This window comes from Anguilla rostrata, chromosome 8 (assembly GCF_018555375.3).
Source record: "Anguilla rostrata isolate EN2019 chromosome 8, ASM1855537v3, whole genome shotgun sequence".
Classification (NCBI taxonomy): Eukaryota; Metazoa; Chordata; class Actinopteri; order Anguilliformes; family Anguillidae; genus Anguilla; species Anguilla rostrata.
Genome location: NC_057940.1, coordinates 52,826,673 through 52,850,100, shown reverse-complemented (window position 1 = coordinate 52,850,100; position 23,428 = coordinate 52,826,673). Strand labels below are relative to the sequence as shown.

The window sequence follows — 23,428 nt, the reverse complement described above, 5'->3', positions numbered from 1 at the left end:
AAATGCCCTATACCTGCCATTGTAGGACCGATGGTCGTCAGAATCTTCTATAAATGCCGAATATATCCTTTATCACACACAAAAATTGTCTGGCCCAATTGAAAACATGCACTATAACTGAAATAAGACCCAGAAAGTCTATTTAAACGAGACAGAAAAGTACCTCCTTTCTGTCATTTAATTAATTTTTTTGCAATGGTTAGGTTTCAACACTAGGGGGCGCAGGAATTACATTATGCAACTCAGCAACATGTGGTCCAGGGGTCCTCAATTTTATCCAGGAAGGGCCGGTGTGGGTGCAGGCTTTCGTTCCAACCAAGCAGTAATACACCTGATTCTACTAATCAGCCACTAGAGTCTTTGCTAAGGACCTTGATTAGTAGAATCGGGTGTGTAATTGCTTGGCTGGAGCGAAAGCCTGCACCCACCCCGGCCCTTTCTGGATGAGATTGAGGACCCCTGATGTGGTCCATGGACTAGAGCAGTGGTGCCCAGCCCTGCTCCTGGAGATCTACCATCCTGCAGGTTTTCATTTCAACCCTAATTTGACACCTGATTCCACTAATTAGCAGCTCGATGTAGAAGCAGCTTTAGCTGTTGAATGAGGTGTGGCTTTGTTATGTTTGGAGGGGAAACCTACAGCACAGTCAGATCTCCCAAGAACAGGGTTGGTTAGCACTGGACAACAGGAAATACCCACAAGTTCTTTTTTGGCTGCAGAGCACCCTCTGAATTCGATGTTTTGTGAAAAGTGTGCATTCACCTCTGTTAAGGTAAATCGCTATCTGATATGTAATCTGCATCTACAACTACCTACTGGCACCTACTCTGATTTGCTGGAATTTTAGTCAGGTCTTGATATGGTGGACTTTGTGACTGCTGTTATAGCCCTTTTACCTTTTGGCAGTTTTATTAATCATAAAAAATCCATTGTTGAATAAATAACATAAATTTATTACATAAGAAACACAAAACAAATGTACATTCATAAGTTCTTTGTCTTGGCCTAGGGCTTTAAAAAGCATTTCACACATTTAATTTGTTCAATAAAAACTTGTATATGTAACAATCGGATAGGAATAAAACATGTATAATCTCTGGTAAAGATGCTCTCGACAGTGCAGAGCCTCGAGCAGATTAAGAGGCTAGAAGCTCAAAATCATTGGTACAGATCTGTCTAAAATACAACAAAACAACACTCAAACAATTACACCAGTGAACAATTAGCAAAATAAATCTATTTGTATATATTTCTTTCATTTGGATAGGTAATATATATTTATTTACTTAATATCAGAATACCCGTTCACTCTCCACAGGTTTAGGGATAAGATGCAGGCCACGCATTTCTGCGTCAGAAATAAACTACGTCAGAAAGAAAGTTCTGGAACTGTGTGGAGAGCAGTTTGCTTTGCATTTTGGTTGCAGACGTGTGGATTATCTTGCATGAGTTTTTTTTTTTTTTTTAATCTTTGAGGGAGGATTGTAACAGTCGGGCCTAGAGCTGGCTCCCGTCGGGTGGTGGTGGTGGTGGTGGAGGAAAGTGCTCTTCCCTGGAAGGGGCGTCCGCCAGGAGGAAGGAGTCCGTGGAGCGTGTGCTGATGCGGAGGGGCGCCAGGCGACGGAGGTTGCTAGGCGACCAGGGCAGCCGCACCTGGGCCCTCTGGGAGGGGGCCACCACGTTCTCCGTCTGCGCTGCGGCCTGCCAGGGGGGGGCCTCCCACGGGGGGGTCTCGCCCGGGCCGACGAGGTCGGCGTCTGGCATGAAGGCGGGGTTCTCAATTCCCCCTGGGAAGGCGAGAGGAGGACAGTTATATCCAACTGAGAAAAAAATTTTACTTCAAATTTCTTTAAATTGTTAACAAACAGTACTTATAGTAACTGGCTTAGGAGCTTAATAAACAGCTTTTTTTCATTGTCACCTCAAAGGTATTTTACCCAATCCTAAACTAAACATGTTAATCATGCTGTCTTTTGTGGGTTTAAAAAAAAATAAAAAATCATTGCTGTCACTTATTTCCCAGAATTCATTGCTACTGTTAAATTCCTTAATTCAGCACAAACCGTCTTTGCAAATTATATTTGCGAAAACTTAAAGTGCTGGCTATCGTCGCTTCGGTATTGTGTGTAAAATGAATATAAAACAAAATCAAAATGTGAAATAGTGCAACCGGTAGAAACAGTATAAAACCATGTATAACCATCTGTACCATCAGTATAAACCTGTATTACGTTTATTAAGCTTTCGTGATTTCTTTTTCTGGGGAGTCATTTTTTAAACGATTCTAAAATATTTCTTTAGTTTTTTAAATTTATTTATGTATTTCGTTTCACCTCCAGCCGTGTATGCTACAGTCATGGGCATTCCCCTGGCTGATGCTGGGTAATTCGCTGTGTTGTCCACGTGGGCACCGTCTGTGTCCGAGAACTCAAAATCTGGAGACAAACGGGTCAATACCTACAGCGTCACCCATACTAGTCCGGCAACCGAAGGCCTTAGTATCAGAGGAGATCATTATGAGGCAAATGTAGAGCTTGTCCTTATAACTACTACCTAAAAGCACCCGGAACTCTAAAGGCAGAGTACATTAAACAATGTATAATCTTCCAGTAATTAAACACACAATCAAAATGTTTGTGACTACGCATGAGAAATGAACGTACCTTCGTCTATGAAGGGATGTCCTTTACTTTTATTGATTGATTTTCCATTTGGCATCTAGAAAAAGCAGAGAACAAGTCGATAAAACATGCATTGCCAAAATAAAAGCTCTGTTGTGTGAATTCAGATGATCCAACAGCTTTTATTTAGCTTTAGATTCTGTTTACTGAAAACATCCCTCAGTGTGGTAATAGATGTTTTCAGTAAACGACTGCATTTGCTGAGGCAGTGCAGTGCAGGTTTGGGGTTATTTTTCGGTGAAATGCAGCATAGGACAATGGATGCAATGCAGTGTGGAGGATACATTCCGGTGCAGTACAGTATATGATCATGGATACAATGCAGTGTAGGGGATACATTCTGATGCAGTGTAGTATAGGACAATGGATGCAATGCAGTGTGGAGGATACATTCCGGTGCAGTACAGTATATGATCATGGATACAATGCAGTGTAGGGGATACATTCTGATGCAGTGTAGTATAGGACAATGGATGTAATGCAGTGTAGGGGATACATTCCGGTCCAGTACAGTATATGATAATGGATACAAGGCAGTGTAGGGGATACATTCTGATGCAGTGTAGTATAGGACAATGGATGCAATGCAGTGTAGGGGATACATTCTGATGCAGTGCAGTATAGGACAATGGATGCGGTGCATTGTAGGGTAGGGGATGTTTCCCAGTGAAATTCAGTATAGGTAAATGGATGCAGTGCAGTGTACTGTACTATAACGTTTGATGTGTGCTCAGGATATTTTGGTAATGGATGCCTGACCTTTTGTGTTTGATCCCTCTTGGGGGGCTTGATCATCTTATTGTGGGTGACGCCCATTTTGGCAGATTTGAAGGACTCCAGTCGGCTCCTCATAGTCCTCTGGAAGATCTCCTGGACCTCGTTCTCATCCTTGTTGACACTGATGTGGCTCCTGCTGTACCTGTGCCTATGCTGAAGGTGAGCAGGTGAGCAGGTTAGTTGGTGAGCAGGAATGGGGGGTGGGTCAGAGGCCTGTCAGTCATTTTACTCATACGCAAAAAAAGGCAAAGTAGTCTGTCAATTATAGGCATGTTTTTTTATCATGTCGTTGTCTATGTGCGCCAGTTCAGCAGACGTAGGCAGGCCTGTGCTGCCGGTACCTGTTTGCGGGCCTTGTAGAGGTGCTGCTGCAGCAGGCGGTGCGTGTTGATGTCCTCCGGCACCCTCCCGCTCTGCCCCCGCATGTCCATCTCGTGCACGTCCAGGCACACGGACGGTACGCTGTCCCGCCTGCGAACGCACCGTCGCAGAAGGTCACCAACCAACACGTCACCAGCTTTCTTTTCACTTGACAGTTACACTTAACGCTGTTCTCTCTCCGACCACCGTTTTTCAAATCGAAATGAAATTTAGGACGGCCGTACAAACCATTTTACTGCACCTCAGAAACCGGTCTTTCATATGAATTCATATGAATCTGCAGTTTAAACCTGGCGTTGCAAACTGAAACGAAAAAATGACGAAAGAGAGAGACGGGTCCTTACAGAACGGAAGACGCCAGCGTCTGATCTGAATCTGAGTCCGAGATGTGACACATTCCTTCGGGCATGTCCGACATATTGGCGCCGAAGATCTTCTTGAAGTCCACGTTGGTGTCGCTGTCCGACTGGCGCACAAAGGCCAGGGATCCCCTACGCTCGGCCTTCATGAAGAGATAAGGAACTGGGTTATTACTTCTATTCATATTCCCAGGTCCGGTTCACTCCATGAAATAAAGCAATATTCATTTGAAAGTACACTTGCGACAAGTGAGTGTGTTGTGTATTTTTGGCTGGACCGCAACGGCGGGGCCAGCCCTACAAACGCGAATGTCTGTGTCTGAGTGGCTGAGTGATGAAGTTACACCATTGGTCGGCCGAGTTATGAAGTTACGCCATTGGTCGGCCGGTCTGGCCATATACTAGGTTCTGACCTGGTCTTGTTGTCTGTTCTACACCCGCTTTTTAAGCCTGTCTTCATGAACTGTTCCATAGATTGCGAGTGTGTGAGTCTCGACAAAGTCTATTCTCTTTGTAGCAGGACCTGGTGTCTGCTTTGGTTTTTTTTTAGCAGCACACAGACAGGCTGAGGTAATATTCCTGCGACAGCCTCTCACAGTGTTTGAATTACGGCAGGGATGGGGGGGGGGGGGGGTCTGTTATTATATATTGTAATATCGTAAATATTACAATATATTTCCCATCGGTGACACCAACCCTAGTGACGCCACTGATGGGAAATATATTGTAATATTTACGATTACAGGTAAGAAGGATGTATAAATGTTTCGACCCCCCGACCTGTTGTTTTTATCACTTTTGGGGGGGTCCAAGTCTTAATTAGGGGGGTCAGACCCCCCCCAATCCCCGCGAACACTGGCCTCACACCCACGCCCATGTCTTGCCACCTCTCGTTTTCGGAGCGGGCGATGAGCAGTAAACGTGCGGTCTGAGCCGCGCGAAGCGGCCGTCGCCGTTCCCCTCACCTCGTTGACATAGCTGACGGCATCTTTGAGGTTCAGCTGGTGGAACACGCTGAAGAGGTAATCCCGCGACTTGCGAATCTTCGGCTTCATTAGGAATGAACACAGCCACCTCTCCTCAAACTGGTTCCACCTATTTCAGGGTAGAGTTACAGTACACGATAAACACTACAGCGTTACAACAACAACAACAACAACAAAAAAACTTCAAATCACTGCAAAAAGGGTGATTCTTCTAAACAGGTGAAGCAAGGATAGCTACAAAAACTTGCCATACAACCAGTATATACAGGAAATTATGTTACCGTTAACTTTTCACATAAATATGAGAGTCTTATGAGCAATATGAGTATTTTTCCTATTGTCCCTTCCAAAAGAAAGAATTCTTGCAAAGAATTCCAAAAATGTGCGCTTCAGCCAATCAAGTTGAAACATTTAAGCTTTTTCCAACCTCAGTATCCATCCCTTGAAAGAATGGCAATTCTTACCAGCATGCTGCTCTGAAAGGTTGCAATGCCAACCACGGGCGCATGCACAAAACTGGCCTTTTTGATACAATATAAAAGCAGAAAATCACAAGGAATTCCAGAATGACGGGACAATTCCTGGAATTCCGTAAAAAATAAAAGCGCAGTGCTCACTCACTTGTCCCTCATGTAGTTGTGTCCGATTTGTCCTGAAATATCCTCGATCGCGATGAGGATGTGATCAAAAGCCTGAACGAAAGAAACAAAAAGCAGCACAAAAAAAAGAAAAAGAAAAGTAAGATGTATTTATTAAAAAATTTGAATTTGAATTAAGACAAACAATGTTAAGAGGGGCGGTTAAGAGGTTAAAAGTGGATTTAATGTCGCCGGTACCCTGTTCTGAAGCTTCACGATCAGGTAGGGCTCTTTCACAGCAGCCCGTTTCACCTTCAACCACTTGACCAAAGGTTTCATGGTCACGCCCTACGGAGAAGAAGAAGGAGCGTTAAAAATCGCTCGCGTCCCTCAGTCATGCAGGGGTATTCGGCTCGACATGGGGGGAGGAGCGTAGCACAGTGGGTAGGGATCTGGGCTTGTAACCGAGAGGTCACAGGTTCGATTCCCGGGAAGGACACTGCTGTTGTACCCTTGAGCAAAGGTACTTAACCTGCATTGCTTCAGTATATATCCAGCTGTATAAAATGGATGCAATGTGTAAGTCTCTCTGGATAAGAGCGTCTGCTAGATGCCGGTAATGTAATGTAACCTGAACTGCTTTCAGCCAGAACGTCCCCGCAGAACAGCTGCAGTTGGAGTGTGTTTTTCTAAATCGACCAGCCCTCAAATATACCGCTCGAAAAATGTGGCGTTCATGGACGACGCAGAACAGCCGTTACCTGGAGAATGACGGTGAAGTACACCACTATTAGAGTTGTGCAGACCATGAGGTTCTTCTCCTTGAACTTGTTCTCATCCAGCAGCGCAACCAGCCCGTACGCCACCGCCCCCCGCAGGCCACCGTAGCTCATGACCACCTGGTCGATGACCTCCAAAGGAACGAGTCGGTACCGGTTCAGAACCCAGGTGAGGGCGAAGGTGCCTGTGATGCAAAGACGATTCTCTTTGTATTTTTGCATTGGATGTTCAGATTGTCCATCCAGCTCACCCCCAAATCGAACGGGTCAAGGTGCAAATGGACTAGCCCACTGCAGACATTGATCCAGGAATGGGTTAACATGACACTATACGGTGCTGGTAGATGCTGTTATAGCTATACTGTATGCATAGTTATTGTTTGCATGCGTTCTGTTTTCTCTACTGCTGCTTGGATCAGTCTCCGTGTGACGGAAACCTCTCCCTGCGCTACACGACGCCCCCCGCTATTCTGCCACTGCGGTATTTGCTGTGCCAACTCCGTGCCTGTTCATTACAGCGGGCAGCGGCGAAGGTCTGCCCACAAAACACACAGCGTTCGCGGGGGAACTGAAAGCACAATAGGCATCTTCGACTTTCTCTGCACGATGTCTGCACCAGACAAATAAATACACATTCATGAAATGCCTCTATAGCTAAAATAACAAGGTAGCTAATGAGCAAATTTGAATAACAAGTTTCAAGCACATGGAGTGATTTCATGCAAAGTTTTGTGCCGTACAGCTATACGGCTTCCTATGATTTAGCTAGCTTGCTAGAAAGTAAGCTGTACTGATACATTCCTCAAGTTTTTATCAGACCTGGGTAAAATACGTATTTGCTTTGGATTCAAATACTTTTCTGCGCTCTCTTGATCTTGCCTGGTGCAACTGAGTCTGCCGATATGACCAGAAGGCAGGGTTTTCACTTTTTGAGAGTAATTTCATTGGTTCCAATACACCAGACAAGATCAGTAGAGCGTAGAAAAAGTGTTTGAATCCAAAACAAACACGTATTTGACCCAGGTCTGGTCTGCACGCGAGCCGTACTGAAGGCTGCGGAGCAGGACTGAAGTGCGGAGCAGGAGGTGACCCTACCTATGAACCTGTACACGAAGATGAAAAGCAGGGTCAGGAGGATGAAGGCGGTGTTCCAGACCCATATGTTGGGATCTATGGCGGAGATCCCGAGGAAGACGAAGATGATGGTCTCCGACCCGTTGGCCAGCAGCTTCATGGCGTACCTGACCGTGGTCACCGATCTCTCGTCCATGTTGGCACTGACGTACTTCTGACAGCAGATGCCGCAGAAGGTGATCCTAAAACGCAGGCAATCGGATTTTTCATCTTTCATTAGTCGGTCTGATTTTGCGAAATTAAAATGCGTGTCTGAAACAATTTCAACAATTACGTCCACCGTGAAGGAATCATGCTATAAATACCAAATAAAAATCTAGGCCTGCCATCGAAAGCACTGATATCAAAATCATTCCAAGTTATGAGAAATAATATTGCCTATTTTAGCTCACACAGATTACACAAGCTGTATTCCAAAGCATTTTAGATTAGTGCAGCTACTAAAAATAATGACGTTGGCTTAAAGTTTGGGCGGCACTCACGACAGGATGGAAGACAAAGACAGCATCTCGGCAGTGAGGTAGGCGAGATAGGAGAACACGAAGATGAACCCGGGTTCGATGATTTGCACGTTCTTCGTGAAGCGGGTCAGGAGGGAGAGCAGAATGGCGAAGATCACCCCAACGAGGGCCCCGCCGAAGGCGACCACAAAGAACGACACTGACGGAGGAAGAACAAACAGGAAGTGAATGGAACGACACCATTAAAAGAAGCGTTATTTAACCTGACATGTAAAGGATGGGGGCAACCCTTGCATTTTACTAGGGAGGCCTTTGAACTGACACACTCATTAATCCTGTTAGTTGGCTATTCCATTTCACTGACGGACACGGTCAGGCCATTGTCATTGTGAATGAGTTCTATTGTAGGCCTTAAGAACCAAGTTACACTGAATTTACAAAGGTTACATGAACCACAATGCCTCGTTGATGTCATAATGTTTGCGTTGTGAGTTACTTTGGCCCAGTGAATCAAACGAAGAGCAGGCGTACTGCGTCACTCAGCGCTGGTCCCTTACCTATGCCTTTGATTATTTCCGCGGCATTAATCCGCTCCCCTCCTAAACTTACAAAAGCGTCAAAGACATTGTACAGCACCTGAAAGGAATTGGCAAAAAAAAGACACATAACCAAAAATACACACAACCAAGGGTGTGTAGATCAGGGTTGTATTAAATTATTTCAGACAGCTCTATGCCCTTGTACTCTTATTGAAGTGTAACAACTGATTTAAAGAACTTGGTACACGTGTATAAATGAAATTTCACTGCCGGGTATTCTTTGTGTTTATGAATCATGATGAATTTCTGAGCAGCATAAACAGTTAAACTTGAAGTACAGAAAGAAGTTTATAATGAAGATTAAAATGAAGAGAACAGTACTGATAGATCTGCACAATCTCATGAAATGTTAACTGGATATGTATGGTTTGTAGGGACATGTGACCAACCACTGTCACGCCATCATTCAGCAGGGATTCCCCGAAAACCAGGATGAAGAGGACTTCATTCACGTGAACTTCTTCGAAAACAGCAAGCACTGCCACAGGATCCACTGCAGCAATCAGACTCCCGAAGAGCAGGTACTGCAGCAGGCCAATGTCCAGATCTCCTGCAAGAGGAGCAGAAGGGTCAGGAGCTCTGAAGGAGAACACAAAGAACTCTGAACACTCGTGAACTTTGACCTCTGAAGGAGAGTGCAAAGAACATGGACTCTCCTCTGCGTAGCCCTCTGATAGATTATTTAGCTTCCCGAACCCTGAGATATTCAGGTAATCAGTGGAAAGTAGTTTTTTTTTACAATCACCAGTGGACACTCTTGAGTCCTGGTTGTGTCAACCAAACCCATTTTATTTGTGACAACTGATAACCGGGAGTATCTGATGCACCACTGGGAGGAACTAATAATAATCAAATATTGTGTCCTACCATAGCTGACATCCAAGACTCATAGCTACAACAACAGGGCCTGGAAATGTGCCTGAGGTGGGCCCATTGCCTTGGAGGACTCTAACTGGATGGCAGTGAACAAAATGCAATACACCGCCACATTTAGCTCAGAAATGAAACCCTTTTAAACTTCTCAGTCTGGAATCCTAAAAGCAAAAATTGTGTATCGTGAGAGAGAAAGAAGGGAGAAAAAGTGGCCGAACCCCGGCAGCCTTACCCATGGCTCCAGCCATGTGCACGCCCCAAAGCGACAGGCCGAGGGCGGCAGCGTTCCAGCAGGTGCCGATGATGGCGAACGTCAGGATGGCGCCCATGTTGCCGAAGAACAGCTTGTTGGGCATGAAGTAGCCGGCGTCGAGGATGATCTGGGGCAGCAGGTAGAAGAAGAAGACCATGGGGCTCAGGGCGAAGGTCTGGGCGTGGTCCGCTGCCCAGATTATCCCGCCGAGGACGAAGCCGATGAGGATGAGGAGGCCGCTCTCGGGGATGACGCTGGTCAGCTTGTGGTTCAGCTCGAACACTGGGGACGGAGGAGAGAAAAGGGCGTGAGTGGGGAGGAGAGGGTGGCAGTGTAGCATAGCGGGTAAGGAACTGGGCTTGTAACGGAAAGGTCATAGGTTCAATTCCTGGGTAGGACACTGCCATTGTACCCTTGAGCAAGGTACTTAACCTGCACTGCTTCAGTATATATCTAGCTGTACAAAATGGATGCAATGTAAATGGCATGTAAAGGTTGTGTAAGTTGGACAACATTTGCCTGTAATGTAATGTTAAGCTATTGCATTACATATATAGATGATCACTTGTGGTTGCCGTTCAGGTTATGTGGTTCACACAACAGCAGCCAACCAGCCAGTCAACACTTCTTTAGTTCACAAAAAAATATGCATTGACCCATTCACTGAAGATCACCGCTTTCTTATGGGAGAGATCTGCGGCGAGCACACACAATCAACATATGGTTTGTTCAGGAAGCATCCGCCACAAAAGACTCTTTCAATGTCTGCTTTCAAAATCTTCCATTCACTGGACGTTGTTCGGGTTGTCCACTTGTCATTGCACAGTTCACTCGTTTCAATCTTTTTTCTTTTCTTCTTCTGTTACGTTATTTCAGTTATATTCACGAGTCACATCCCTCCGCTGTGCCTTTGAGGCATTGAGAAGTGTGTTCTGAGTCCCTCCGTAGAGATTCTATTGAACACTGAGAATCATATGCCATAGGTTCTCCTGAAAGAGTGTTTGGCCCGAGAAGCTATTTGTCCATGACAAGCTTATATTGCAGACTGGGCAGATTATCTGGCACACCAAATTATGCGTATCGTTGCTAAATCAGTGTTGAAAGATGTTTTGGATTTGCCTTTGACTTCACTGAAATGAAATGTTGCCGAAGCATTGCAATTTCTTGACAAAATAAACCCAAGCCTGTTTGTCTTTTATTATAAAGCACACCATATCTTTCACTCTATGAATATTGTGCATGATGCCGAACGTTCAACAGTCACAAGATGTATTTTCTATGCAGTAACAGCACCACTTTTAATGGCAGCTATCGTGTTCGTGACACTAGATCTTTGGCCTGGCCATCGAATGAGAGCCTACATTCGTGTAACAAGTTTCTATCGCTGTAGTTACTCTCCACTGTGGTGTCACCTGTTTGTGTTATCATTATGAGGGGAGGTTACCACACTCCAGAACAGATTCCAGGCACTTACGCAGGTGTCCCGCACCGACGCAGGACAACCGCCCAACATCAACAGGCGGGCTGTTGACATGGTAAGCAGCCTGATTGCTGCCTGCATCTCTGGGCACTGTAGTCCTTCCCATAAAGAAGCTGGGACTATAAATCACCGTGACGCATGCTAAGGTGACCTACCTACCTATTGCCAATGGCAGGTGATGTTGGGGAGAGGACAAGGGGGGGGGGGGGTATTTCTTGTAAAATTTCTGGCCAGGGATGGGCAGGGACTGTTGCATTTCATTTCAATGCCGTTAATACTCAATATTAAGGAAAGGAACTTCATTTGTACTGCATGGTAACTGTACAACAACCTACATTTTGGTAAGTTATCGGAAAAACCACTACTGTATATGCGGGACAAAGCGTTGCCCCACGTATACAAACGGGATGAGCCATTTTTGCCCGAAATACAAGATGAACTGGTCAGAGAGAGTCTACAAATAGCAATAGCAGCAGCAATAATTCCTCGGGCCCTACCTGTGGATATCAGGTATTAAAAAGAAATAGTAACTCAGAACCAAGCTACCAGAAATTAGCAGTGGACTTAGGCCAGTTCTCAAGTCAAGAAGTTTCACTGGCACAGTGATATAGATGGATAAGTATTCTTCCTCAGCTGCGAATTGTACTGTATGAATTTATGAAACAGCTCCACCTGTGACCAAAAAGATCTATCTTGTGTATGCATTAAATTTTTGGGGGGTTTTTGTCCAGTTGTTTGTTTATATGCACAATTTATGTGGACTATTAGAAAGCCAACCTCACTGATTCTCTTCTGGCTGAATGGAAGCAAATCCCTGCAGCAACACTCCAACGTCTAACATAAAGTCTTCCCAGAAGAGTGGAGATTGTTATAGCAGCAAAGGGTGGACCAACTCCATATTAATGCCCATAATTTTGCATGAATAGTTGGATGTCATGTGTGCACATACCTTTGGCCACGTAGCACATAATTAGTTCCCAGTTAGTTACTCAATCACCACACAAATTTGAATTTGAGAACAGCAAAAGTATTAGTGTGAGTTTATGTAATCTGTTACTGCTATGATGCAATCCCTTCGCCTGTTTGATGTCAGAGATGACGTCCTCTTACAGCGCAGGCGAAGTTCGGTCAAGCGTGAAAAACCGAGAGGCTCAGCACAGCCGAAAATTCACGTGATGAACTAAAGACTGCAGACTGCAGGATCTGAGTCTGAAACACCGGTTTAACAAATAGTCAGAAACTCATATGACAGTCAAAACCCAGGAAACACCAACAGAGCTTGCATCATTTTTGGCTCATTACAAAATTATGGTGCATTTAAAGAGCTAAGAGAGACTGTTGGTTGCTGGTTTTAAACTTATCAAACTATGGTGGGGCTATTGTTGAAAAAAAAAAAAAAAACATGTTAATGATCTACTCTTTAGAGTCCAACGCGCAACGCGACTTGATCATTTACTTTTCCATGCGAAAAGAGACACCGCGTTCAGTATTTTACGACCCGCCCCATAGCTGGTAATGAATGCACCGGTCATTTATAGTCAAGATGTGCTACACTGAAACAAGTATTCATGCTCCTATTCGTAAAACGTCCTCATATTTCTCATTTTATGACAAATGGCATAACCTCACTTTTTTTATTTTGTGGCATCGTTAGTGTCCACAACAATGTGGAAAAAATGTCAGTAGGTAATCAGTCAGCCACAAAATAAACAAATAAGTGAGTGACAAGGCTGTGGCCTGGGGCGCCATGTACGGGGTGGGGTCAAGGCGATTCCATGGGGCGCTGACTGACAGGGGCCATCACAAAACGATGCTTGTGACTGTGCAGAGATGGAGCGGCCCAACTTTTCAGGGGCCCCAAAACTTTTGGGCCGCTCTTCTTCCAGCCTCTCACAGTTACTCTAAAATAACTGTCAATCATCAACACTGCAGGGAGGAGTTCGGTTGGTGTGATGTCAGTGGCTTCTTTCCAGGGTAGAACTCAACTGATATGGATATAAATACCCTGAAATGAAAGCTGACAGTCTGCACTTATATGTTATATTCGTTGTCTTATTTCAAATCTAATATACAGGAGTGCAGTGCCAAAAACAACAAAAAATTGTGTCACTGTCCCAATACTTCTGCATTTAACTATCCCTGCAATGCGTCTGCCACAGTTGGCACTGGCACATATAGGATTCTATCACACGTTTTGTGTGTCGGGTTCTTTAGCAGAACACATTTTCCCATGATGCTCTCTGTTGACCAATTAAACAATTACATTTCCTGAACATATTTGGTTCTGTAGTGATCCTGGTTTGCACAGATACAGTAAGCTAGGGTACTGTAAGTCCGGCTAACAGGATTTAAGATAATGTTTTATGTCTGTTGCAGAGAAATCACGGGCAACCAATGGAGAAGAGTACATTTTGAAAAAAAAGAGAAAAACTGCACTTGGCACAGGGCCATTTTTAAAAGCAAAAACTGTTATGACAGGCTAAGAGAGCATATTGGCTCCTTTATCAAATATTTTTTGATAATTGTATATAATATTATTTAAAATATTTTTTTCTGTCCTTAATTTATAATATATATAGTCATTTTGTATTATAATCGCATCTCACAATCATACGGACACCTGTTGATAACACCTGACTGTGGCATCCCCAAAGAACTGTTCCACCTCGTGTGGACTTGTGGCATCTGACTGCTCAACTCAACCAGCAGCTGCCTGCATTCCCCCGCATTTCGTCTGAATTTCATTTGTATTTCATCTGCATTTTTGCCCGCATTTCGCCTGCATTTTGACCTGCATTTCGCTTGCATTTCATCTGCATTTCATCTGCATTTTTGCCCGCATTTCGCCTGCATTTCGTCTGCCGCGTTACATACCCATTTTGCAAATCCAAGACACAAATATCCACAAGGCGACGATGTAGGGAGCTGTCACATGGTGCCACTTGAAGGTCACGATCTGGATCCCCGACTGACCGGACCCGTTTCCCCCCTCCGGTCCGCTGTGCACGGACGGTAGTTCCCCGTCTGGGGCAGACTGCCCCGCGGCCGCGCCCTCTGCCGCCGACGCAGACGCGCAGCAGAGCAGCGCCGCGGAGACGAGCCAGAGCCCGCCGTCGACCCCGCGGCCGGGCGCAGCCGCTAACGGCGAGAGCCGCCGCGAAAACGGGCCGCGCATCGCTCCTCTGCGTCGCTCGAACCCTCGACGTCGCCTCGCCGCAGTCGCGCCGCTCTCTTGTGTCAGAGGAGGGGGGGGAGGGGGAGGCGTGGGGGGGGGAGGCACGCTCGAAACGACGCAGTTCTCGGTCGTTCGAATGAAAAGCGCGGAGGCGATCGGCGGACAAGCGCGGGTAGCGGGGGCGCCGGTGACAGCCGTGGGCGTCTCTGCGCTCGAATGCGCTAGCAGGTCCTCTCCGGCGTACGGCGCAGCTGGAGCGTTTGCGATCAGTCGTGCAGAGAGACCAGAAGGACACAGGAACCAGCTTAACCTCCCCCTCCATCTCCCCCTTAACCTCCCTCCCTCCCCCCCCTCCCCCCCAGTAACTTGTGGGAGGGCCCAACTCCTGACAGAAAAGTTAGGATTTTACTCAAAGGTGACTTTTTTCCCATTATTTTCCTACGCGCAAAAAGAGCAATGTTCTGTAGCCACCGATGAGACAGTTCAGGAGTTCCCAAGAATTGCGACATTGTGGCCAGTATTACTGATGGCACACTACCTGAGAAATTACACTGACTTCCGTCTTGTAACAGGACAAGCCGATCCGTTTTATTATTCAGAAAAATAAATTATGGATTACAAATGTGTTGTATCTTGGTAGCTTATACTGCGAGGAAAGCACTACATGAAATTTGTTGTTGTCAGTAGTACCTGCTACCTCTCACCTGGTGTTCTCAGAAATAAGGGTACAGTGGAGAGACATCCTTGTTCTTTAAGGAACAAATTTCCCACATGAACCCTGCAAGCACTATAATATTCCATTTGGGCACTAACAAGCACCTTTTTACAAGCAAAAAGGGTACAAATGAATTGCGTATTGCTGGCCAGGGGTACAATTTTATGTACTGTATCTATAAGGTACCACCCCAGTGACAATCATTTGAACTTTTATAGGCACTTTATCATACCTTTCACTGTGAGAGTGTAAGTGGTTTAATTATTCTGCCTTGTTCAAATCAAATCAAAAACCCTCGTTTATTCAGGTGAAGACCTGGCATCATTAGGATGAAAATTGAAATGGCTAGGCTAGGCTACATCTGTATAAAACCTGAACTGTGTTGGGGTTAACCCAGTCTGGCTAACCCGGACTCCGCCCCTCTAAGCGCCTAGATTCTGGCTTTAGCTCACGAACGCCCTGGCACACCCGTCTGCCAGCGTCGGAGGAGTCGGCAGGCTGCCCCTTCCAGCTCGACCACTGCAGTAAGGGCACCGGAGGGTTAGACGGGCTCGTGGTGTCCTGCCGACAGTTGGCATCACCTCCCGGGATTGCCAGTTACAGGACTGGCACTGGAAATCTAGAAGTTGTCTGCATGTTAAATTGTCTTTGTGTTACCATACTCTATTATTAGTTAATGCAGTATGCCATAGTGTAGTAAAGTCCTTCACTAAAATGTCATTATCAAACAGCAGGTAAGTATTGAAAACCCGTGCTCCCTACAATTCAAAACAGTCCCCGCTCTACTCCTTTCTGTTGTACTTAATAGTGAAAGTATAATTAACTTCGAATGTAGCGCAGAAGTCAAGCGAGATTAATATTATTTGACTTAATTAACAGGGCTGTGCTTTTGCGCACGTTCCCTTGTAGTTTCGACTGAATGTCCAGCGAGCGTACTTAATCATTGACACGTTTCTTTCACAAGCTCGGTTAAATCTTTCTTGTGCAGAGGTCAAAGCTCATCTCCTGTCATCGGAAGTGTTTTGTTTATTTTGGGACGTATGTGTCCTCCTCCCGCTGTTAAAATTGCACCCGTGGTCAGAATCCCATGTTTAATTTAGTTAGCGTGTAGACAATAGGAGACTTTAAGTATTTAAGCATTAAGGAGTATGTTGCAAAAGGTTTTAACACAGTTGTCTTCTCTTCTGCATTATTCTCACAGATCGATGGATTCGGGCTGCCGCTGCCAGACGGAGAAAATGCGCCCTGTCGCCCTTTGTCTTTCTCGTTGCCTTTCTAATTCTTGTCGCCGCATTAAAAAATCAATTAAATAAACTCCGCCGGTTCCTTCAGGTAGCGCAGCCGCCTGAAGGACGCCACGTTGAGTAAATATTCGTCCGAGACAATCGCGCGGCGCGAGGCTCTCGCTCTGCCCGAGGCTCTCGCTCTGCCCGTTGGAGTGCCGGCGGTTTTAAGTGGCACAGTTCCAGACCGCGTTAGAAATCGCACAATGGCCCGAGTGATCCGGAACCGCGCGGAAAACAGAGAGTCTTCTCTTCGTTAGCGTCGTTCCTGAAACGTCTGTACACCTTTATGAGACACAGGTGTTTGACAAGGCACTGTGACTGACAAGAAAAACCAAATGCAGTCGGGTTTTCACCTGAATGCCGAGATGGCCTTTCACCAACTTTTCACCACAAAAATGTTCACTTGGAGGTCTTTCCGAAATCTGACACTAGTATATAGCATTGATGCAATAGCAAAACAGCCTGCCAGTTTTGTATGCTAATCTAGTTTTGATTACTGAAGTCATTGCATCTGCTAAATTGAATTGTGCTTAAACGGTTGAACATAAGTGATGTTAAGACTTGTGTTAAAGCCAAATATTTGTGCTGCATTTCATGACAGTGCATTACATTACATTTATTTGGCAGACGCTTTTATCCAAAGCGACGTACAATAAATGCATGTCGAAGGTCACTGGAACAACTACAGAACACAGGTCTGATAATGTACAATACTCATTATGTAACAGTTATACATAGCCATGAACATCATGTCCAGTCCACACAGTAAGCATATGGCTAGGTAAGAGAGTTACGCTAAGTGAAAACCCAGAATGAGGCATGGTGAGGTGCTATATCAAAATAATGATGCAAGTGCAATATAAGTGCTGACCAAAGTTTAACATAAAGGTCCTAGAGGATCAAGATAGAAGGATATTCTAGTGAAATCCCATTATTAATATTTTTTTTAAATTTAATTTCCCAAAAAAAGTTTTTCCAAGTTAGAATGAAGATAAAAAAGATGTTTTAAAAAGCACATAATGCAACACTGAAACAGGTGAATTTGGAGTGTTATTCGGGAAATTAAATCTGGTGAAAGTGAAAGTTGGCAGCTACAGTTTAAAAACATTTAACAGTCACACAATACACACATATTTTAATTTGCTCACGTCAGTCGTAATTTCAAGGACACCTTTGGGTTTTAAACGAACATTTTCTGTCGTCTGGGACTTCGTGTGAAGGAAGCATGGTGCGTCAGTACAAAGTGTCTGCAGTCTTACAAACGGCCCGAATTTAAATTCCGGGCATTTTAAGGCGGATGCGGAGCAGCAGCCCGTGCTGGAGCGTTAAACATTACTGCTGCCTCCAGCTTGAGCGCGTGAACCATTTGCGCTTTTATCGTTCCGTTATGGAGTCACTGACACCTCAGGAGTGAAAAGGGCTGAAGGTGACCCAGAGGGGCCCCGCGTTAACGGACCCGACTGCCACTTCTGAGGTTTAACGGTTTGATGGGCAAACGACAGCCGCCGACACTCGGTGTCAAATAAGTGAGGTATTTGGCGAAGTGTGCGACAGGGCCAGGTTTAGAGAATGATTGAGTGCGTGTTTGTTTACATTTTCAATAAAATTTAGAAGACCTACTCCGTTTATTGTTACATAATATCGATTTTCCACCCATTCAGTCATAACGGTAGACAAGTAGCAGATCCTACATTAACATTTTCTTTCCAAATAATTCACTCCCCCCTCCAGTAGTTTCATCACATCAAAGTGGTGAAGAACGTGTTTTGCGTTTTCCTCAAATGAACTCACTTAGCCTACCTTATTTAACATTTTGCCACTATATTTTTTCCTCACTTGACAGCACGTGGGACACAGTGAAAGCCAGAAAAGAAAGAAACATTGCCCCTGGCATCCGATTCAGCTCCCATCTTAAAAAGCCTGCAGCCATTTTTAATTTACAATAGAGCTGGATCATGAAACCCATGTTAAGTTCTGTTGGAAAATTAATGTGGCACATGTGTAAATTTGTTCAAGGTAAAGTCCACTCATTCTGTCACTATAATTTATTTTCCCACCGATAAAGTTAATTTATGAAATAGTCTGCCATTAATTTGGGTGGAGTCCGTGGCCCTGGGACCTTTCAAGAACAAACTAAACACAGTGTCAACGTCAGCGAAAGTGTGACGTCGTCGCAACCTGCTACAGGCAAAGTTTTATCGAATACAAACCTTAATGTCTGGTTACGTACCACTTATATGTTGATTTTTATCTTTTTATCGTGTCTCTTCGGATCATGCCTCGCCTCCATCTTAAGACTTAGCCGTAGCTTAAGTGATTTAGCCTTAGAACTTTGGCATGCACTTATTATACGTCGCTTTGGATAAACGCATCTGCTAAATGAACGAAATGTCACATTATGGCCAATTAAGGTTTATATGAAATGGACTGGACACCTTAAATTATTGAAACCTTGCCTCGTCAGTTACAGTAAACCCATCAGCCCAGTTTTCTCCCCATTGTCCTCTATATAAGGTTCAACCAATTAAATTAATGGGAAAGCAAAGAGAGAGGGTGGGTTGATGAAAGAGCACATTGTATGCTTTAAAAAAAAAACCCTTTTATTTTTTTTTTTGGGCCGAGTCACTTTTGTTTGTGACGTCACGACTGCGGTGATCAGCCAAAGGCTAATCCGTGCTTACACTGCATGCATGCAAATGCTGGCGCAGTGTACACAAGGATTTATGATCGCAGGCAATTTAATAATTAATCAAGTGCGTCTTAATGCCATTGATCATCATTGGGTTGTGTGTACAACATGCTTTCATTGCTCCCTTAAACCTTTAAGCTGTATGATCAGGAACATGCGACTGGAATGTTCTTAACTGAACATTCTAATGCTGATGTAAGGATCACAACTGGTCATTGAAAGCAATGGAGTTCTAGAATAGCGACTCGGAATTTTGAACAAAAACATTCCAAAAGCCTATTCTTCAAAGGGTTTAAGTAGTGAAAAGAAAATGAACACCTGTGGAAGTGACTGTCCTGTCTAAGAGGAGATGTGGCTCACCACCTCCATTTGTAGCTCTTTTCTAAATGCAAAAAATATGTACATATTTTGTCATGCAATCACTTTCTCCAGTTTTGGTCCAAGGTTCATTCTGGTCTGTTTGGGAAGTCACCTGTCACAGACTGGCCCTTGATCCAGCACTGGCCAGTCTCAATGAGATTTTATGTACATCAGTATATCCAGCAGGATACTATACTAGTTTGAAAATGGTTTCTTGTGTAGTTTGTAGTGTACACAACAACAGGGCACAGTTGCACCCTCTCTGAATGAAAGGTCAAGTCTCAGTTAAAGATGTGTGAGACACTTCACCAAAAACTATTTCTCTATGAAAAAAGAATTGCATTTGTTCAAACTGTGCAATGTCTTTCTCGAGATACATTCCAAAGTTTTTAGGACTGTTGTTTGAGCTTATTGCAGTTCTGAAATGCGTCATTAAACCTGAGCAATATCCTGACACAAGCTCCTTTCAAACGATAAAAGTAATCAACATTAGTACTATGTGTCCTGCTTTTATCAGCATTCTGTTCACTGGTATGCGCAAAATGGAACTTAAAATGGACACAAAAAAATGGGAAAATACAGCGGTGAAAATTGCTTTAGTCAAAATAGCAATCTGAGAGTGAGCTGGACTGCTGACTGAAAAAGCCATTGTGGTGTTCATCACCATAATGCCTCAAATTTTATGATTATATTTGAATGATACAAATAATGACATAAAAAACCTAAATGATAAAAATGTCCATGTGAGCTCTCATCTACCTCAAATTGCTTTAAAACATAAACACACATTCTCCAGAAAATAATTACGGATGAATTCCTCAAATGCAAACGCAAGCCCCTGAACAAACAGGGCCCAGCGATACGATCACTATTTTCAGTGGAGCAGAGACGGTCGCTCACCCAGTTTGCAGAGCCAACAGACGAAGACCCAGAGGGCCACGATGTAGGGCACCTCGACGTGGTGCCACTTCCAGATGACGATGGGCAGGGTGGTGATGACGGCTCCGTGCGCGCCGCCGGCAGTGGCGTTCGCGTGGGGGTCGACGGCGCCGTGCGCGCCGGCCTCCCCGGGCGCGTCGGTCGCGTTCTCCTGCGCGGTCGCGTCGACCGCCGGTCCCGCGCCCCAAGCTCGGCCCGCCAGCAGCACGACCAGCAGGGCGAGCGCGGCGCTCCGCGGAAGCCTCATCGCCGGACCCGGAGCTGCTCGCTTCCTCGCGGAATGAAAACGCAGAGCGACAACAATGATAGCGGCGCTAGCCGCTTTGCTTTCTTTGCCTTTTGTCAGGCGCAATAATGCTCTGGCCCTGCACCCTCGCTGCTCCTGCCTCTCTGTAGCTGGCTTTGTTGACACCTGTGGGGTAGACACCTGTGGGTCAGAATGCCTGCTGTGCTCTGCCAGTCCTCGTTCCCATGAAGACCTTTTCAGGAAGAGGGAGGCTCAGCCCAGCTCATTCCAGGAGGTAAAGGGATGCACCGGCTTGCCACTCCCACCCCAATAGAAACCGGCCAGTCCCTCGCAGTGGCTGTGTAAACACAAGGCCCCCTAGGAACCTGTGGGCCCGTCTTCACAAGAAGGCCAATGTCCTCTCACAGCTACATTTGCGCTGGCTTCCTGGATGCCAGGAGAAGTTAGTTTGTGTCATACTGAGCCAGCAGGGACAAAGGGGGCAAAACCAGATTACAACCCAGTGTCTCTGCTCTGAAGGAAACCGTAGGACTTGGCTTGTAATAATAATAATAATATTATTATTATTATTATTAGTAGTAGTAGTAGTATTACATTTTAAGATTTAGATTTATTTTATTTATTTACAAAATTTTGTATAGATTGAATGAACCCACTGTGGTGGAAATTTAAGGCTTGAGTGTTGAGTGCATGAGAGAATTTCATTTAAGAAAACTGTTGAGATCCCCCCCCCCCCCACACACACACACACACACACATACAGACACAAACAGAACATTACAGCCTAAGAATAGGACGTACAGTATCATGAACTTCATTTTTCCCCATAAGTATCTTTTTGGTGACATAGTGGACAGCATGCATAAGCTTCAATCTACAGTAAAAAAAATGTGTTTAAAAGTTACAAGTTCAGATTTTGTGATTAAATTTCTCAGCTGATAATCTATGATGAATACCAAGAACCGAACTCCGAAGTAGGAAAGAAAACCGATCTTTATCCTTTTTGACAGTATGCTGCAACCAGACTGCAAAAAATGTTTAAAAAATAATAATAAATCAGAAAAGGTAAAAAAAAAAAAAAAAAACATTGCTCAACAAGGAAGAACATATTTTACCAAATTTCCTCTGTCAGATTCATGTCCGGGTGTGGTGGCTTCTTTTGTTTTTGGGCGGGGGCGGGTTGACAGTGTCAATGGCATTACTGAGAAAACAGGAAATTTTCTTGAAGATTGTGGACAGTACCGTGGAAGAGGTGAGGCGTGTGACTGTGGCTCCAGAACAAACAAAAACAGTCGCTGTTGATGGTTCGGGGAAACAAATCTCAGGAAGTCTCTGTGTTTTGGGGTCAGTGATGAAACGTCTACCAGGCGATTCAAAAGCATCGAGCAGGTCTTTAAGGGAGTGACCCGTGGACTTGACCTGTGAACCGAAACTGCGGTGCAGACCCGTGGCTGGAACCAACCTTAACCTACGAAAATTGGCCTCAGCTGCAGCATATTATTCCACGGAGAGTCAAGGACCACTTTAGGACAGTTAAAGTTTAAGGGACTTTAATTGTTTTAATAAAGAACACCTTCTTCTTTGTCTTTATTTTATGGCTTCTTTGATGTCTTTATTGTTGACTAAATGACCCTATAGGTTGTGTTTGGGCTCAAGCCAAAGCTATGTCAGGCTCAAGCCAAAGCTGATACTAACGCTATGGCATTCACTCCACTCCAGCAGGGCATGGCAGGGGTCAACCCGCCAGGGGAGGGCGGATGGAAGTTCGTCAGGGTCAGTCAAGGTGCCATCTCATTAGAATCTTCCGCTGATGGACCCAAACAGTGCCAGTAGTCCACAGTACCGGAAGATGCAGTACACCTCTTCTTAGAATGGACTGAGAAGGGCATGAAGTGCAGACAGCACCTAAGAAATGTATACACCTACATTAAATTTCTTAAGGATTGGGCAAATGGTTTCTGAACACCGTTCAAATTATGAATGCAATATTAATACAGAAAATAGTCTTGCAAAGACGTATGAATAGAGTCCGAAGAAAAAGTCGTACAAAGTGAACGCTGACGTGACAAAGGATCTTGGCACAGATCTTAAGAGTTTTAACATCCATCCATCATCTCACCCGCTTATTCCTGGTCAGGGCCCCAGGAAGCGTTTGAACAAAAAGAAAAACGAAAAATCGTTAAACCCAATATTACAGAACAAAGTCAGCATGACACCTTTACACATCTTCCTCATTCCTCTCCACATGATCAATAACAAGTGCTTTGAGGGATGTTGCACTTAAACTCTCTTTACCTTGAGAATGACATGACATTTCTGCAGGTGCTGAATCACCCATGCATACATAACTTTTTTTGCTGCAAATATTTAACATTTGTGTGCTTGTACTGAAATTAGAAACTGAAGACAGTTATTATTGGTTATCGCCTTTATTAATGTGATCTGTTTATTTAGTATACTTAGTGGCAGTGTAGTGTAAAAGGTAAGGAGCTTAGCTTGTAACCTAAAGCTTGCAGGTTCGATACCCTTGAGCAAGGTACTTAACCTGCATTGCTTCAGTATATATCCAGCTGTATAAATGGATGCAATGTAAAAGTTATGTAAGTCGCTCTGGATAAGTGCGTCTGCTAAATGGCAGTAATGTAATATATTTAACTATTCTTCAGACACTGCTC

The 23,428-nt window shown here is 44.6% G+C and overlaps 1 protein-coding gene and 1 long non-coding RNA gene across 9 annotated transcripts; one reads left to right on the top strand and one right to left on the bottom strand.

Annotated features, from left to right (window-relative positions):
- Nucleotides 1–349: 349 nt before the first annotated feature.
- On the top strand, nucleotides 350–9,788 carry LOC135262024 (uncharacterized). 6 transcript variants are annotated; one of them, XR_010332080.1, is made up of 4 exons: nucleotides 350–773; nucleotides 1,478–3,618; nucleotides 6,606–6,711; nucleotides 9,111–9,788. It is a non-coding gene; the product is annotated as an uncharacterized LOC135262024 (long non-coding RNA). The 6 variants fall into 6 exon arrangements; XR_010332081.1 differs by lacking the exon at nucleotides 9,111–9,788 and adding an exon at nucleotides 6,962–7,379; XR_010332076.1 differs by having other exon boundaries at nucleotides 351–773; nucleotides 6,609–6,711.
- LOC135262023 (sodium/hydrogen exchanger 3-like) lies at nucleotides 940–21,002 on the bottom strand. Of its 3 annotated transcripts, none has more exons than XM_064348785.1 (16): nucleotides 20,468–21,002; nucleotides 9,842–10,144; nucleotides 9,126–9,286; nucleotides 8,695–8,773; nucleotides 8,159–8,336; nucleotides 7,638–7,858; nucleotides 6,525–6,727; nucleotides 6,022–6,111; nucleotides 5,807–5,877; nucleotides 5,165–5,294; nucleotides 4,185–4,342; nucleotides 3,801–3,930; nucleotides 3,442–3,612; nucleotides 2,665–2,719; nucleotides 2,335–2,436; nucleotides 940–1,788 (listed from the first exon to the last, which is right to left on the bottom strand). In XM_064348785.1, exons 1-16 carry the CDS (start codon nucleotides 20,751–20,753, stop codon nucleotides 1,499–1,501), a joined length of 2,628 nt encoding a protein of 875 aa, XP_064204855.1. In that variant the 5' UTR covers nucleotides 20,754–21,002; the 3' UTR covers nucleotides 940–1,498. The 3 variants fall into 3 exon arrangements, with proteins under 3 accessions (XP_064204855.1, XP_064204854.1, XP_064204856.1); XM_064348784.1 differs by lacking the exon at nucleotides 20,468–21,002 and adding an exon at nucleotides 14,217–14,532; XM_064348786.1 differs by lacking the exons at nucleotides 2,335–2,436; nucleotides 20,468–21,002 and adding an exon at nucleotides 14,217–14,532.
- Nucleotides 21,003–23,428: the final 2,426 nt, after the last annotated feature.